General features: G+C 36.4%; 2 protein-coding genes across 9 annotated transcripts in view; both read left to right on the plus strand.

Moving 5' to 3' along the window:
- LOC108723207 (uncharacterized) overlaps positions 1–1,247 on the plus strand; it is a 10,734-nt gene extending 9,487 nt beyond the window's left edge. The window contains 1 exon segment of the mRNA XM_018448767.1: positions 1–1,247. Within this exon segment, the coding sequence (XP_018304269.1) occupies positions 1–992 (992 nt within the window). The 3' untranslated portion in view covers positions 993–1,247.
- A 9,194-nt stretch (positions 1,248–10,441) lies between these two features.
- Positions 10,442–18,969, plus strand: part of LOC108723302 (FERM, RhoGEF and pleckstrin domain-containing protein 1) — a 35,996-nt gene continuing 27,468 nt past the window's right edge. For 3 of the 8 annotated variants that reach the window (XM_018448943.1, XM_018448944.1, XM_018448941.1), the window contains exons 1-10: positions 10,442–11,155; positions 13,284–13,555; positions 15,201–15,305; positions 15,377–15,599; positions 15,762–15,885; positions 15,979–16,066; positions 16,161–16,316; positions 16,445–16,605; positions 16,829–16,903; positions 18,536–18,678. In XM_018448943.1, the coding sequence (XP_018304445.1) occupies positions 13,370–13,555; positions 15,201–15,305; positions 15,377–15,599; positions 15,762–15,885; positions 15,979–16,066; positions 16,161–16,316; positions 16,445–16,605; positions 16,829–16,903; positions 18,536–18,678 (1,261 nt within the window). In that variant the 5' untranslated portion in view covers positions 10,442–11,155; positions 13,284–13,369. Of the gene's footprint in view, positions 11,156–13,283; positions 13,556–15,200; positions 15,306–15,376; positions 15,600–15,761; positions 15,886–15,978; positions 16,067–16,160; positions 16,317–16,444; positions 16,606–16,828; positions 16,904–17,195; positions 17,302–18,535; positions 18,679–18,969 lie in introns of those variants that run through there. The other 5 variants (XM_018448945.1, XM_018448946.1, XM_018448947.1 and 2 more) reach the window with 3 other exon arrangements.

Below are 18,969 nucleotides of genomic sequence, written 5' to 3' on the forward strand. Positions count from 1 at the left end.
CATCGCCACCCATCCCGCCCCCGCCTCCGCCACCGCCACCACTCGTATCCGCCTCCAACCCGAATTCCATGCCGTTGCAGAGTGCCCAACAGGCCTTACACCTTCACATACATCCTCATCAAACTGAAGACTTCCGCTCGCCCAACATCGCGTTCTCCCCTGTGCCTCACTCGACGGTACATCCCATGCAATTTCACCATCATCAGCATCAGCATCAACACCAGCATCAACATCAACATCATCACGGCGAAATGGCGTCGTACCGCGTACCCATAGCGACGCAGCAATCACCATCTTCGTACACGGTGATCGCGCCCTCGAGATGTATTCCGGCGAGTAATCAGGACGGCTATCCGTTGTATCCGGCTCACCTGACACGCGGCGCCGCTACCGCTGGTACTACCGCTGGTACTGCCGTCGCCGTCGCCGCAGACGTGCAAACTCAAACAATTTCCATCGCGGCCGCTTCATCGTTTTCGTCATCGTCATCCTCGTCGTCTTCCTCCTCAACGTCCTCGTCATCGTCTTCGGCATCAGCATCCGCCCTGTCGTCTTCGTCCTCGTCCATATCGGCCGCTGCCACCGCTTCCCTAAAATGTACCGGGATCATGACTAATAGCAACAAGAACTGCGAATCGGTTCTGGGAACGTCTTACGGTAGTAGCAATGCACAGCCCGTATCTGGGAACATTACTCCACTCGCGTGCCCGGCGTCATCATCGTCAGCCGCGACTGTGACAGCCGTCGTCGGGTCTTCGGCGACGGTAATGCAATTACCACGCGTCATTAACACGTGTGCAGTAACGGAACGTGGAGTTCCCGAGGGTGCCGCCAGCATGCCCGCCCGAGACTTCCCGCAGTCGGCTCTTGGTCCAGCGACCTCGGCGTCACACGTTCTGCTGATGTCCAACTCTTACATCGATCCTAACACCAGTCTCATGCCCGCTCCAGCCAATACTCCAAACACGGTATACTACGCCATGAATGTCTGAAGAGATCACGAGTAATTTATAATTGCGAAAAATATTCGAAACACGCCTGAAAGATCTTGTCTGGATGTAAAACGTCTTTACGATGTCTTGCGGATGTTTACGTTGTCCGGGAAGTATTAACTCGTTCGCTGCTCTATGACGAGTTATTTTAATGCGATTTGTAAATAACAGGCGTGCAGTAGAGAGATTCACCGTCTTTTCTACCAGTGACTGCACAAACATGACAGAAATTACTCGTTATCTTAAGACAGCAACATTTTTTGAGGAATGGTAACTAAAAACGGATTAAGATGCAGTTCTACCTGAATTCTTTTTCAATTCGACTTTTGCCTTCTTCATTTTCCTATTTTTCTTTTACTTTTTATCCATTTCGATGTTGCAATATCTTTCGATTTTGGCTGATTTTGGCCAAGAAAATCGTATCCAAAGAGTCTGTTTCCTTTGATTGATAGACGTGCGAGAAATGAATTTTTAAAGAGATGCGAAACTGACGAGAAACGTCTCTGTACCGAAATCTTAAAACGTTCTTCAGACACGCGGAAACACACGAATTGCGAACTTTTCACCAATATATATATATATATATATATATCAAGAATAGAGTAAAAACGTATATATGTGTACATGTGCTAGATTTATATTTACATTAAATATTCTCCGACATTATTTTCTTTACTAACGTATACGACTATCCTTCATGTGATAGCCATACGTTTTATCGCGGTATAATAATATTAGTTAGAATTATATCACTTTAGACGCTCGTTATCACAATATTGTAATACTGTACAAACTTTCTATGACACTGTAGATATCATCGCGTAGATCTGTGGTTCTAGATTTGTTCCTATCTACAACTTTGTAGATATCGTGACAAAGATATCGATAGTACTTTGTGTTAGATACTATCATCATATTTATGATCTGGTGAAGTTGTTAATTATTTTCAGTTTTTAGCGACTAGACTTTGTAAATCACGGTTGTTCTAACCCCCTTAACATTAAATTGCATTGTACGGGACGACAAAGTGAGAAAAGATTGTCACGAGGAAATATGTCGTAAATATTCTCTCCCGTAGAGACATGGCTGCCACGTGTATTTATATTTCACGAAATTTTTCCAGAAAGGAGAAACTCCTATTTTACTGTGTATTTTGTAGTAAAATTGCTTCGAATTTTTCTTCTCCATGAACGGAGAGAGTTGTTTGGGAATTTCACTTATACGCTTCATGCCAAATTAAGACGTATCGATGCCTCTAGTCAGTATAAAATTAGTCTACGATAAGAGATAGACGCAAACGCCAAAAATAAAAAAAAGGAAGGCTGCGATCCACCCTTACAATTAGTAGTTAATTTCTTAGCGCGTCGTTTTGATTGACAGGCCACCGCGCCGGGAATCCCCGAATCGTGTAACGGGGAATACCCTGTGGGCCCGTTAGACGCGCGTTAATCGAAACCAAAATTAACGTAGCGTATCTGTTTACCGGTATGTAGAGAAGCGACGATGTTTTTAATAATAACGAAATTTCTTAAGAACAAGTATTATGTACGCACAGGGAGTAAGTACAAAATGCTCTACGATGCTAGAAAGACAAAGGTATTTGTTACGACGCGCTCATCCTTCAGTCACACATTTATACACGCATTTACACACACACACACACACACACACACACACACACACACACACACACACACACACACACACACACACACACACACACACACACACACACACACACACACACACACACACACACACACACACACACACACACACACACACACACACACACACACACACACACACACACATTAATTACGTACCAGTTTTATCGGGAACTCGTTGAAAGTACAACCATCATTTCATGAATATTATCTCATAGTTCGCGTTCATAAATCATCTTATTCTACCGAAGACTTGATTATATGCAGTATGAATAGACAATATAGGGACATACGAATCTACCCCTTTTTTTAGCATAGCAACTTTCGCCGTTGATCGCTTCACTTTGGAAGCCCGTACCCCCAAATACGAGTAGTCCCTTTAAGATGAGATCGAAGAATAATCGCACGGCCTATATAGTTTACTCAGCGGAAAACGAAATAGATACTTATTTATTTTCTTCGTGCCAAATCGTTGCAATGACTCACGGTGTAGCAAGGTACATGTCGCAACTTTTAAGCGATTGAGATACTAAGGGACAGGTTACGAGAAAGATGTTAAACGCGTCTGACAGTCAATTACGGCGAACTTATGATCTTGATAGGAATTAAAAAAGAAACCAAGTGGAACGTTTTTATCACACCGAAAGGATGAGACGGATGCGATTCGATAACAATTTCCATTTAGTAGATGTTAATCGATCGTAACGATGCGACAAGCGTTGGGAGGTGTCACTCTTTGAATTGTTATTCTCGCGCGAGAGTGTTAACACATGTATTGTTCAAATGATAACTCTACATAGTAGGCTACTTATCACGGTGATACGTGAAACATTAAGAACGGCGTATATCGTGAATATAGAAATTATATTATTATTTATAACACAGTTGATATATATTATATATATTGTATATTATATTATTTATATTTATATATGCGTAAAAGATATAACAATTAGGTTCGATTCTGTTATATAGCGTTAACACAACTTAGAGTTCTCGCGTAACGCGGAATTCAATTGGAAAGTGATATGCGAAACTGATTCGCGATTCTGTTGATATAGGGCTTAGCATACATACGAAAAGCTCCCTTTTGTCGATGAATTCTACGCGTTTCACTAAATTCACGGATACAGAAAATAACTCTGACCTTTTCGCGAGAAAAGGTTGAGTAGATATATGAAGTAACTCCGATCTGCATCACACATTGGCGGTATATAAATAAATTATGGTAGGTGTATATATTCTGCGTAAAACAAATGTTGTGTGTCGACAATACAATATAAATCGTTGTATTGGTACGACTTGTTTACTTAATTAACATACTTCATTTTTAGTAATCTTATCGCGACGCGCAAAATGTATGCATCGTGCGATATGGAAATCCGTTCATTTATTGTATATGTCTTAAGTCTACTCTTTATGGGAACTCAATTTGTGACGTATCAATCACAGGGTATACCTGCATAATGTGATTATAATGTGTTTAATATATTTATACCAAAGTTACATTATAACAAAAATTAATTATACCATTGTTGCAATTATTTCGATATTGTTCCATATTCGAAAACGGTTTCGAAACGGTGAAAAAAACTCGTTTGTAAAAATTTTAATTTTATTATTGAATCTTTACTCTTTTAGATTCGTAGAGACATTTAATATTCTTATTATTAGAATGTTAATGCTCCTGATATTTTTATACCACGTGTTATAATACTACTTTTAGAGGGTGGTAATCAATATTATAAGTATAGTTGTGTGGAAAAACGGGTCACGAGTTCTATTCCAAAGGATAATTTTATAAAGAAGTATCCTCTGTGAATAGAGAGGCTCCGCGGTATTACTGTGTTAACTTACTAAAATTATAATATTCTTGTTATGATACTATCACTTTCTATGTCTTTCATATTTTTTATTTTCCACGTTGCTGCTTTCTATCTTGCAACTTTCTTATTGAAGACGATTCATGAAATCTCCATGTAGAATCGATTCTAACTGGTTCGAACGAATCGATTGTTCTTAACACGTGTCTTTTATCTTGATTATTGATTTTACAGTGAAAAAAATTAGGACGAACTTATATAAGTGTACAAGCTAACTGTATATTAGTATTAGTAATAGAGAATTCCCCGGGTTACCTTCTGAGTAATTTTTCGAAGTAGATCTTCGTGCACGAAAGACGCAAAGGATATCTCCCGGGACACACCAAAACTCGTTCACCTTCTACGTCTTGCACATTTAATCTGTCAAATCTTTCGGCTGGAAACACTTCGATCCCTCGGGTAATCGAGAGATACCTCTCGTCAAATTTTACTTCTCGTTAATGATCTTGTAACACCAAAGATTTGCTTTTTACTAATTTCGTTATCAAACGTAGTACATATCTTATCATAAATTTTATTACTTGTTATGTAAGAAATGCGATATTGGCGAAGTTATTCTTGTTTTAATAGATGAAGATAATAATTTGTAAACCTCTTACTTAATGTTAAAGAGTCTCTAAAGAACTTTATTTGTAAAAACAATTTTTATTATTTATATATTCTTTGTTGACCTTTTCATACACACACACACACACACATATATATGTTATATGTAGATGTGTATGTGTATTCTGTGACATTTTATCGAGACATAAGATCTACCATAAATGAACGCCTATATCTGCACATTATAAAACATGATACATTTCATATATGCGGGGTGATTCTCTTGAGACCATCTGTTCTTCATAAAAACAACTTTATCAAGATTCGTTCTGACTATAAACGAATACCGTGGGTAGTTCGCGACATAGGGAGTAACTTAACGTGCGTGTAACATTCAACGAGAGTGCTTAAATGTACAGATTTTCGATTTTGAAAGGTATTTGTAACAACCGCATATATGTATTTCAAGTATTTGCGCGACTCTCGTTCGAAGGCGAATGCAAGCGTACGCAAAACGATGTAATAGCGAATCGAGCAGTATTATATAAGTCGTGTACCATTTAGGCTATTCGGATAATAATTGTTGTACTTCTTATGGAATTAGAGAATTGCACTTTAACGCAGGATATATACTTTGTCCAACTCTCGACGATCTCCGTTCTTTGCATAAAGCGACGCGAAGGAATGCAATGCGAAACTCCGCAATTGTTGAAGTCGTACAGTTACGAGGGAATATAATTTAGGGATCGCATTTCTGCGTCCCCAGTGCGAAAGATGAGATGCATTTACATTTATCCCTTACAGAAATCCAATTTAACACTGAAAATTACATATTTTGAACAATAATATTTTTAATATTCAAAATAAGTAATTAATCATTACTTTCCATTATTAAATTTCTGTAAGGGATGTTTAGAGACGCGAATTATAATCAAGGAGGACACGTGGAATTAATCTAAAGGAAAGATCAGAGAGAATCTTAGATTTTCTTTTTTTTTACATCAAGCGCTAATCGGACCTCTCGGAAGTTTGATCGACTCCGCAAAATAAAAAGCAGAAAAAAATTAATGGAAAATTAATCACGCGCTTTGATGTTGAGATCAAGAAAGTTACAAAAAGTTGAATCGATCGATTTACCTTCCGAGAAGTTCATTTGTAATTGCGAACGCGCGGAAGAACTCGAATCTGTGAAAATCGAGGTGTTTTCCTCACAAAGTATATAATTGAATATTTATTACATTTTTCTTAGCGCACTCATAAGAAATATGCACGTCCACTCATTCATTCACTCATTCACTCTTATATAGCGTACAAGATAGATCTATTAATGTCTTATTACTCGTGATCGATCGATAAAACTCTGTGCGAGATATGCGTATATTTATATTATGACTCCATCTCATGTACTCGTGTAAAAGACCCTGTTGATTATTGTAGTCGTAGTATCGATAATGTTAGCGGCTACTTTGTATCGAGTGCTCTTAACGGTCTAATATCGATGGCACTTAACACGACTCCGATAAGCCCGTCGTATTACGTGTACTTTCGAAAGGAAAGAGTCTAGGAAAGTGCACGTATACGACGCGAAAGAATTCGATGTCTTGCGCGTATTGGAATGCGGAAGATTAAAAAATATCTAATGTAATAAAAGCGACGCGGACCGTTAAGGGTTAGCGTTTTGTATAAGATGAATGTGTGTGAGCCCATTGAATAATCCTCCCCCCCCCCCAAGACGAAATTTTTCATCGTGTCTTTGATTGAAGCGTCGCTTACAAGAAAGCACGTTACATTGGAACACTTTGCGACTCCGCAATACTATATATACAAAAGAAGCAATAGAACAAGTGCCAAAAGTTTCATCTGGAAAGCACAACATCCGGAGCACGCATTGTTAGTTCAAACAGTCCACAAATCACTGTGACATTAAAACGACGTCAAAATTGTTTCAAAATCCAAGGAACATATCAAGTCGATTAGAGAAAGACAAAATGACTTTATTCTTAACGTCATTAAACAGTCCAATTTTGTAACAAAAAATCATCATTTTGACTTTCATGAAATTAAAACGAAGTTTTAATTTTTCGTTAAAAACGAAGTTCATTTTGATTTTTTATTGACTTTTATGTGTTCTTTGAGAATGATTACTAAAAGTCATTTTTCAATCAACCATAATTTATTTTAACGTTATTTTAACGTTATCGTGACTTGTTCTATTTGAGAGCTGTTTGCTGACCATACGTGCATTCCTGTAATTAATTTAAAAGAAGAAAGGAGACGAAAGAAAGGAAAAACGCACGACAGCGAAATGGTATTAGGATTTACGGTTGGCTGGAAAAGCACGTATATAATTGAATTAGAAGTCATGTTGTAAATTACGATATTGCGAATTTTTTCTCGCAAACGATAATTGCGCGCGGGAGAAGCGTGAAGTATTTGAAAGTTGTGGGAATCGGGTTTTCTATTTGTGCTAGAAAATCCTGGGGGACTCGGTAATGCGAAAAGGAAACACAGTTGAGCCATTCGTGAAATTTGTATAAGGCATAGGACGCTCGCTCGAATCATCGTGCTTGTTGAGCACGTTCGTTAACCCTTTAACGCCGGAACTTTTAAATTTTTATAATTTACTTAGAGAAGACTAGAATTTCTTCTTAGTACTTATACTAATATTAAATTAATTATTTATATAAAAAGTTTATACTTCGTTAAGTTACTTATCTTTAAAGAGGACAAATAATGAAAAGTTAAAATTAAAACTGTCTTTAAAATGTTAAAAAACAAGTTCGCGATGTGATCTTATAGACGCTCGTGACGTTAAAGGGTCAGAAACATTTTCTCCTCGTCACTCGATGCATCTTCTTACATCTTTTAACATCTCATCTACCCTATTTAATTTCCGTCTCACATTTGTGCGAGCGGAACGTACTTGGGATTTGACGTAAGACCTCTACATTTAGAGTCTAAATTTTAGACTGATTAGCGACCTGTATAATCGCGGACATTTTAAATGTGTGGGCATATTATTCTGCAATATTACGTAAAAGTGTAACAAGGTAAAAAGCCCGTAAAAGTCAACCGGACAGATATGGCGCATAGGAATTAGATACTTAACTCTAGAAGGACCGGCATGTTTCTGTACCTATATCACAGCAGCCTTTCTAGATAAGGAGCCTTTCTCGCCACGGAGGCGAAGAATCAAGACATCGGAGGCGCAATAGACACGAAGGATAAATATAAAAGTGGGATTATCGATTTGATATTCAAAATTGTGACCGTCAAAGTGATCTTTTTAGCGTTAGAAAATTTTTATCAGAGATTCTTACACGAGAAAAGTTGTAATAACCACGGCGACATATATAAGTTGCATAGATCACATAATACGCATGATTATTATTACGTCGACTGGCCAAATATCTTGATGATACCAAAGAGGATAACAAAGTCACGGAAGTGAATAGAGGCTGAGCACAAACGGGGGGGATTCATTTTCGAAATCCTCAGAATGATTTAGATCGCGTGAACGAATATCCCAAAGTTCAGTCTAATCGCGATAATAAAAAAAAAAGGATATAACGAAGTATGATATCAAAAGCAAAATACGACAAAGTACGATAGATGTTTGTGAGGGGCAAGGCGGAGCAATCACGAGCGAACTCGCGAAGCGATGATTTTGGTAGCAAGCATACTTCCAATGTGTCAAAAGTACTTGATTATTTAATCGTAATAAAAAAAAGTAAAAAGTAACGGAATAGGATGTGGAAAAATAAGCGTCCGATCGTACCATCAAGCTGTTTAGTCTTCTGCGCACCCCATTTGTAATGTACGAAGGTAATCACGTAAACGTGCTAAGCCATGAATATTAAATGGGCGAACATAGAAAATAATATTAGACGGCAGAGTATCTTAGCTGATGTACTGCGTTGAGAATAGAGAAAACGAGAAAAAGAAAAAAAAGAACAGACGTATAAAAGACAGTACAGAGTGATAGATTACGTCGGTGCACGCGAATATAAATGATCTTTCATTTAAATTCAGGACACACCCATGGCAACCAATGAGATACGCAAGGAAAATTTTACATGTGTATATTAACTCTCAGATGATAACATTAATAATAACATACTTATACATAAGAAAATGTATATATATAAATAAAACTGCAGCTCTATATATATATTATATATATATACATACATTGTTATACTATTATATACTAGTTGGTTTTCTTTAAACATCCTTTATTAAAATATCAATCAACTTCTCCTCAATGACACTGAAGTAATTCTACTATATTAAAAAAAGAAAAGGTTTTATTTCTATTATTTATATGTTAATCTGAAACTGGATCTGGATTGGATGAACAAATGCATAATAAACAGCGCCGTTAGTATTATACATTCATGTATGTACTTGCAATTCGTTGAAGAAAGTTCGCGATTGTTTACAGTTCAGATACAGTTTGAGGACTTACAATTCACGAGAAGTTCGCGAGTAAAAGAGAATGTACGACATCTTCAAACACCTTCTGTACGTATATTACATGTATATAGAAGATATTGTTATATTACATATATATAGAAGATATTGTTTTAAAAGTCATATATTTGTCGTATCTGCAGTATTTGATGAGATTTAATATTAAAGATCAATTTTATGAAATTTCTTGTAATTATTAAAATTGAAGTAAATATTATTATTATTATTAGATTTATTTAAATATATTAATTTCTTTTTATTTTTATTTGCTGATCTGATGTCCGTGCTAATAATGATTATAGATACTAACAATTAAGATATAGCTATTAAAAATCGCTCGAAAATAAAGATTGGAGCGTAAATCGAATGTAAGAGAAATAAATGACAGAGTTTCTAGATGGCGATAATTTTAATTATTTTTCCTTCTTTAGATAATCAATAATTTGTGTTAGATAAATCAAAATAGAATTCCATTGAGAGTTCGCGTGACTGTTAAAAATATGATTAGTTGATTACATTTATATTGATTTATATTTATATTTATATTGATTATATTTATATTTATATAATACTAATTCTAATTTATGTTATTATGATGATATTTTATATATATATATATATATATATAAGATTTGAAAATATTTGATTTTTATTAAAAACTGCAATTATATTATTATCCGAGCTTGATTATCTACGTGTGATAAATGAAAAAAAAAATGTTTTTATCGACACCGATAATTATACCGATCGAGTAAAAAGTGTAAAGCCGATATATAATCATCAATCGGTAATATAGCGCTCTTCACGTCTTATAGACTTCATTCGATAAAAATTACAATAATATTTACCAGCGTAATATCCTCACCATAATTGTCCTTCGACAGGTAAATCGTCCAACCTGTCGACCTCGACTGTCAGGTGTCACCACACACGCGGCTCGTGGGACCGGTGCCACCGCCCTTTGTACATGTCGCGCCCTCGGTAGACCGGCCCTACGTTATAGTTGTGCCTTGTGGCGCGATCGCGAATATTGCGAGCAACGAAGACGGAACGGGCTGCGGGACGCGATGTAATAAAACGCAACAGAACAGAACGTACAACGTAATGGTAATACCCGTTCTTGAGCACCACTGCTCGTTTAGTGTGAATTGTGTTTAGGCGGAAACTCGTCGAACCGTCTTGTAAATGAGTGTTGCGTGAGTGTATGCGTACGATATACACATAAATATCTATGTGTACGTATCTATACGTGATGGCTCCGATTCGGAGCTTTCGTACGCGCTCGATGGTCGAGCATCGTCGCGCACATATCGCCGCACCTACGACGTCGGGCGGCGTCGCGACTGCCGCGAGATCGGCGAGCAGCATTGCCACCCGTTATTAACGACGACACGATCGTCGCGTTCCCTTCCGTCGTCATCGTCGTCGTCGTTGTCGCCGCTGTCGCTGCCGCAGCCGCGAGGAGGACACGGTGTAGCGGTCGACGGAAGCGGCCGGCGGACGCAGCGGTGGTGCCTCAGTGATCAATGAACTCTGGTTGACGCGTGTCGAGGCGTGCTGGCAGCGGGGCACACCACCGACGGCCCCGGTAGACGTACGTATAATATCAAAAAAATTACCCAGCCCATTTTTCCTCTTCTTCCTCTCCCCCCCCCTCTCTCTCTCTCTCTCTCTCTTTCTGAATAAATAAGCTTATATCTTTCTTCTTCTTTTTCCGCCTCTCCTTAGATTTACTCCGCGATTTGTTCTCACGATATACAAGAGTTCACTGAGTTCTCTCACGGAAGAACGCGCGAAGGGCGTTCTACAGCCTCCTTCACGACGACAACCTATCGGCTTCCATTTTCGGTACGCCGCGCCGAGGAACTCGCAATTATGACGACCACGCACTTTATACGCGGACGGACGTGCGCGGGCGGCGCGGCGAAGCGAGGTGAAAGCGATATAAACGTTAGCACGCATTAAAACACGCATCCTCCTGCTCCGATCCTCGACCGCGGTCAGTTACGGGATTCGCGAGAGGCGTCTCTCTTTCATGACGACTTGACGTCGTCGTCGTCGCGGTTAATCGCGCCTGGCCCGTTTCTACCAATGCAATTTAATTTTAATCTCGGTTTAACCAATTTGTCATCTTTTTCTAGTTCTAGAAAAAGATGAAGAGCGAGCTGTACCGGGATTAAAGTGAATCTACATTGGTAAAAACGAGCATGGTCGGCTACGATCATAAATTTCACCCGGGTGCACCCAGATATCATTCTTGTTTAACATTCGGAGAACAACAAGGATAAAATGATGTCAGAAAAATACACCGGACTGAACTTTCTGAACGCGGCCCTGAGGACCAATAAATCTAATGCTCGTTTCTACCAATGTAAATTAACTTTAATCTTGGTTCAACTCGCTCTTCAGCTTTTTCTAGCTTTCGGAACTGGGAAAAGATAAAAAGTAAGATTAGAGTTAATCTACGTTCCTTGAAATAGACATAGAGGCCTGTTTTTCTTTCTTCATTTTTTTGTTAACTCGTTAGATTTTTAGCTATAGTTAATCACTAAGACTGCTTTTCTTTTGAGAGACGCAATCGACACAAACGTCGTTCTATTCTTCTTGACATTCAATGAATAACAAAGATAGAATAATATTTGTGTCTCCTACATGAAAAATAGCCTAAACTAATAGTTTTGTAGTGAATAACTTTAAAAGTTTATCAGTTACTTTAAAAGTTACTTTAATGATTAATCATAGCTAGAAAAACACAATTTTTACATTATCGTTGAATTAAGCGAAGTTACGTCCGAGCCATGAGTTAACCAGAAAATGAGAAACTGAGTCTAACAATAAGAAGAGGAAGGTTAATCGTGGCGAAGCTAGCGGTACCGGAACGAGGAAACGACGCGGGGGACTCCGCGTGACTTACAATGATATACCGCAGCGCGTTATGTAAACACCGTCGCTTAGCGTCGTTCTCTGGCGACGATCGGATAGATAACGACGCGGACCCGAGTTACGAGTACGTTCTACGTTCTGTCCTGTCTCGCGTATCCGCGACACCGACTCGCGTGTCCCCGCGTCGCGTCGTGAGAATGAATCGATGCGCTTTTAAAAAGACGCGTGTACGGTGACAGCCGAAAGTGGAGCAGCGCGTCGGGAATAGAGGCGAGACGCTCGTGTCCGCTTCGCTCCGCTTTGCGAGACTCGAGGTAAAATTGGCTCGGATTCTGTTCCTTCTCTTTCAATCTCTCCTGTCCCTTTATCTAGAAATAGTGCGAGTTGCGGGATAAAACAAGTATTGTCTCGACACTGAGAAAGGCCGCGTTCAGCAGAACGTTTATTTTGCAACCGTTGCAAGTTTTCTTCGCTCAGATTAATCTTTTACATCTAAAAGTGTTATCCAATCAGCGACAAGAATACTTCCAACAGTTACAAAATAATTGATTAGAGAAAGGATGTTTTGTTTCTATTTTTGAAATATTCCATTATATTTCTGATTTTCTGACATGTTTGATTCTGTTCTCCAGTTTATTATGATTATTCTATTTCCCGTTTTTTGATAAAATCATTAGATCGCTTAACAAGCTCACGTAAGTTCGCTATTCTTATTATTTCATACGCCAATATTTTTTTTGCAACTAATCATACATCGTAGATTAATTCTGATTTAATTTCTTCCCATGGAATATATTTGAAAACATAATTTCTTATCTTTTCTAATTCTCTCGTTACAGATGATGACATAATACAGACACATTGATTGTCCCTTTTAAGAAAATACGCATTAAACGATTGCTTCGTAAAACAGAATAAATGAATCATGATGAATGATATAGAAAGTTTTGGCATGAAGGGGGCCGGCTCGAAAATGCCTCACAGTCATTCGACGCCAGCTGGTGTAGACGGAGGTAGTAGGACACCTCCTGCAACACCGCGAAAAGCTGGAAAGATGCTGGCAGTTCGTGTACAGATGTTGGATGACTCTATTACAATGTTTCAAGTGCAGGTAAAGAATACTTATATTTCATTCTCAAATAATATTGTCTCGTCTTTCAAATGCTTGCGATAATTACATGTTAAAATACATAATGGAAATTGTACAGTGAAGTTCTCAAATAATTTAACAAAATTTAAAATCTTTTAGCTAATAAAGTTTTAGATCGATAAAGCTTCAAATTCACTTCTTAAAGCAGCTTTTATAGAAGAAAACGCGAGAGTTTTTGTCTAACTGAGGTCACGATAGAACCTCTATAAATAAATATAAGTTAAGGATATTTTACGCTCTTGCTCTCCACGTGGCGCAATATGTTTTTTTGAGACCTTCGTGTGCATTGTTTATACGCAAGCTAAAATACGCAAGCTATATGTGAAAATGTTTGTTGACTACTATTCATAAAGACGCCCTACGGAGACTATCGCAGAAATAAATGTTGTAAAGTGACATTGAGTGATGCTTGAATATCTTATTGTACCTTCATAATTCTACATTATACAGCAATTGAATATGTGCTCCTCTATTATCGCATTTGCGAGCCTAAGCTGTTATATATCTGTCCTATGTGTCTCCACTTATATTTTGTGTGTGTATGTGTGTGCTTGCGTGGATGCGTGCGTGTGTGTGTGTATGTATGTGTTAAAACGCCATTAAATAATTTAATTTGAGAGAGCTTCATATATATCTCTGAGATATAATGTAATCCTCGTAAAGTATATATTATTTATTATGTTTGACATCATTACTTTTATGTAACTTGAACTTGTATCGTTCGTATCTTTTATGTAATCCAAAAGCCTGCATATGCATTAATTCTATCATATTTTGCTTCATAGGCATGTTAAACCATTTACTTCATGTATTCAGGTCAAGAGTCATTGATTACAAAGCCTCTTACAATCTTCTCCCTGAAGTCATTTAATTTAAAATTCCGATATTTAAGATTTGCACTTTTTTGTTATATTATTTTGGAGCACCTTAAAAATTTTCATACTTGTTTTAGTATTATGGGAGGTTTTAATGATGCTGAAGAGAGCATAGATAAACTGCTCTATTAGCTTGTAAGCTTCTAAAAATTTTCAAAAGAATCTTAGAATTAATTTTGTAGATGAAATTTTCGTAAATGAAATATTTCATTATTTAGATTAAAAAATTTTTATTAGCTTATAATATTATATATTTTTATATTGGCAAGATAGTTACCATATATATGCAATATAGTGTGTGCATATACTTCCAGAAGAATGAGCTATTGGAGCATATAATGTATCAAATGGGGGATCTCCTTGAATGTGTGAAATATGTATACTCATTTATTGATTATTTATTTACAATGCTTGTGTGTGTGTGTGTGTGTGTGTGTGTGTGTGTGTGTGTGTGTGTGTGTGTGTGCAACGTGTTGCTTATTTCTTTAGAGATTAATTTTATTCTAGCATCTTGACTTTTTACAGTGAAAGTACAATAAGATCATTCTGTACATTTACACAGCACTCGATTATATAATATTTCTTTTATATATTTCGTATTACAGGTATAATTATTTATGAAAATATAATATAATAACAAAATGTCGATATATTTTATAATTTAACGAAGTTAGTTATATCAAAGTTTAGTTATATCATGCTACATAAATGTAATTATTTGAAAATTTCAGGCCAAAGCACTAGGTAGAGTGTTGTTTGATCAAGTTTGTAAGCAATTGCATCTTTTAGAAGCGGATTACTTTGGTCTTGAATATCAAGAACCAAATTTTACAAAAGTAAGATGTGATTTTTAATGTAAATAACATTTTTCAATGAACATTTAAATTAAAGGTATTAATATTTACAGTATTGGTTGGATTTGGAGAAACCAGTATGCAGACAAGTTGGTTTGTCTCTTATTGATCCGTTATTGAGGTTCTGTGTTAAATTTTATACGCCAGATCCTGCACAGCTCGAGGAGGAATTTACAAGATATTTATTCTGTCTACAAATCAAACGGGATTTAGCTCAAGGTTTACTGCAATGCAATGATAACACAGCAGCATTGATGGCCAGTTATATTGTCCAAGGTAATAATAATTATTGTATATTTCTGTTACTATTAATTTTAAATCTAAGCCTAACAAATTAGATTAACATATTAATTGTTCATAATATATTTTGATTTTATTGCCATTGTTTAATAAAATATGTTGTGGTCTATTTCTTTGATTATTATTTTTTGTTTGCAGCTGAATGTGGGGATTATGTGATAGAAGACTATCCAGATCATACGTATTTATCAACATACAAGTTTGTGCCTCATCAAGATCAAGAATTAGAACGACGTATTATGGAGAATCACAAGAAACATTCGTAAGAAATATATATTAAAATAAGTATAAATATTTATTAAATACATAACTTTATTAATGTTGATCGTACCTAATATTATTTTAATGTTAACAGGGGTCAATCTCCTGCAGAGGCAGATCTCAATCTTTTAGAAACTGCTCGACGTTGTGAATTGTATGGAATGAAAATGCATCCAGCTAAGGTAAGCTATACTCTAAGATATATATACTTTGAAATTACAATTTCTTCTGTACATATATAAAATATCTTTATAACTTTATGTTGTTTTGTGCTAGGATCATGAAAATGTTCCATTAAATCTCGCAGTGGCACATATGGGCATTGTAGTTTTTCAAAATTATACTAAGATAAATACATTTAGTTGGGCCAAAATCAGAAAAATCAGTTTCAAACGAAAACGTTTTTTAATCAAATTACATCCTGAGGGCTATGTAAGTATTTAAATTATTTTTAATATTTATTATTTTTACATTAGATATTAAATTAATAATATATAACTATTTAATATTCACTATTTGTATCGTAATCATGTATTTATGTCACTTTTTATCACTTGTAGGGATATTATAAAGATACAGTCGAATTTTTCTTTGAGGGACGTAATGAATGTAAAAACTTTTGGAAAAAATGTGTAGAAAATCATGGTTTCTTCCGTTGCTCTGTAGTTAAGAGAGTTGTAAGACAGAAAACTAGAGTGCTTAGCCGTGGATCATCATTTAGGTATGCCAAATCAGATCTAAGAATATTGCTATATTTATCGAAGAAAGTTAATGTCCAATTTTTATAGTTTTCTAGAATCTAAATGTATATTAGATATATATCTTTTACATTTAAATATTCCATTTTTAAAATATGATTGTATAGGAACTTGTTAAATAACATATGGTACTTTGAAATTGGATAATTAAAATATCACTACATTGATGCTTTTACATATTACCAGGTATAGCGGCAAAACTCAAAAACAAATTGTTGAATTTGTTCGAGATAATTACGTGAAGAGGCAGACATTTCAAAGGTAAGTTCCTTTAAGAGATCGAAGAGTTGTTGAATAATTAAAAGAGTTCTTGGATACCCATGTAATATGTAGATAGTGCATGCAGACCATTACGTACTGTTTTCCTAATGTTGATTTGTACCATTGAGATTTTTATTAACGAACGCACCAAATTTGTGAGTAAGATAGGAGGTGGCACGGTCTTGCTTTTGCCGGGATATAAGTCAATACTTATACATGTATTATCCAAACGTTTCCAATTTTCATAGTGGAAACGGTTTATCATATCCATTTTTATATTTCCGTTTGTCAGTGTTGCCTGCTCGGACAGGGGTGGCGGGGAGTCAGGCTCACCATCAGGCACGATAAACCCGAATGATGAGTGTACCCTCTCTCAATAGCGTGATCACTAATTATTTATATTGTTGTATCTAATAATACACAGCAAAGTACCACGTTTCACTGCCCTAACAAGTTCTATCCAACAAAATATTTATCCATAGCAGTAGATTGTTCTCTAAAATAGAAGATAGTCTATTATATGATACAATCAGAAGAAAAGAAGTTGTTCTTGTACACCGATAGATTTTCATTTGTTGTGCGATATCGATGCACGGTTGAAGAACGCCTTCATACATTGAAACATCGACTAACAAAAAAAAACTGATATAACGCGCGTGACATTAAATTTGTTTATAAGCAAGTTAAAATTATACATTATTACATATTGATATTAAATTCTACAAAAAAAGAGTCTCTTTACATTAAGGTGATTCTAAGTGTTTATATATTTTGCCTCTTCTAAACTGTTTTTCACCTCGAGAGCAATAAAATATAAATAAAATTATATACGAGATCGTAAAAGTTGAATGCATTAAAGTCTAAATATGATGTGAATAATATATTAGGTATATTTATTTTGAAAGTGCACTTTTCCTTGTATTTTATTTATGCTTTGGAACACGCAAGATATTTCTCTTGTGTTTCATATAATTACTGCACGTATGGCTATTTTCGAACGCGCAAATAAAGTTTTCTATATTAATTAATGTTTTTATAAAGTATATTCTATATGGCATTTTTGCAAAGTAGGACAGCCTTTTTTCACAATTTCGTTTTCATCGAAAATAACGGCTGTCTTCACTATTCCCAAATTTAATGGTAGTAGTTCTCCGTTGCACCCGCGACGTCTTACACGATCCGTGATGATTTACTAATTATATATACATGTATAATTAGTGAATATGTATATACATAGATATCTGCACATTTAAACGTTTTAAAATACATTTTTATATTTTATTATATTGTATAATTAAAAATACAAAATAATTCTACGTCAACAACAATAACTACATTGCAGTAAAAATCACTCAACGGCAGTGTTGACCGTGTATCGTATCAGAAGTAGAATCTATTTTTGTTTATCGCATATTTTAAGATGTGGATTGGTACGAAAATCAATATCATCCGCATAATTCCTTGCATCGTAGCGTCGGTTAGTCGAGAAGCATTCTTTTTTTCCTTTTCTTTTTTCTTATTACAATCGTTGACGATAACAAAAGAGAAAGAAGGGATAAGTTAGTTCCAAACACAGGCTTGGCATTTGACAGCCTAAGTCTGATGCTGAACTTGACTCTCTCTTGCTCGCAGGTCCAATTCGTTCCGGCAGACTAGCGGTGGTAGGGCATTGCAGGGCTCGGAGGGGGGAGGCTATCGTGGGGCCACTCCAAGCAGCTCCCTTATGGGCAGCTCCAGCATCTCTGCCCACCCCCTCCTGCCCCTCGGCGATCCTGGTATGTACCATGACCGACACCAACCTCCACAACAAACGCTTTATTTTTAATTTCTTCGCCCTTTGGCTCTCTATTTCTGTCCACTTGTTTCTAGCCTCATTTCTTTTCACCGTATCATAACTAAAGTATTGTAATAGTAGAGTAGAATAGCGTATCTTAAATAGATTGTTTTTAAACGGATTTTGTGCCTAACTTTTATTATGTTTATAAGAATTTAATATGTATGTGGTGTATGTGCGTGTGCGTGCGTGCGTGCGTGCGTGCGTGCGTGCGTGCGTGCGTGCGTGCGTG

Source organism: Mycetomoellerius zeteki, unplaced genomic scaffold, assembly GCF_001594055.1.
Source record: "Mycetomoellerius zeteki isolate Tzet28-1 unplaced genomic scaffold, Tzet1.0 scaffold228, whole genome shotgun sequence".
Taxonomy (NCBI): Eukaryota; Metazoa; Arthropoda; class Insecta; order Hymenoptera; family Formicidae; genus Mycetomoellerius; species Mycetomoellerius zeteki.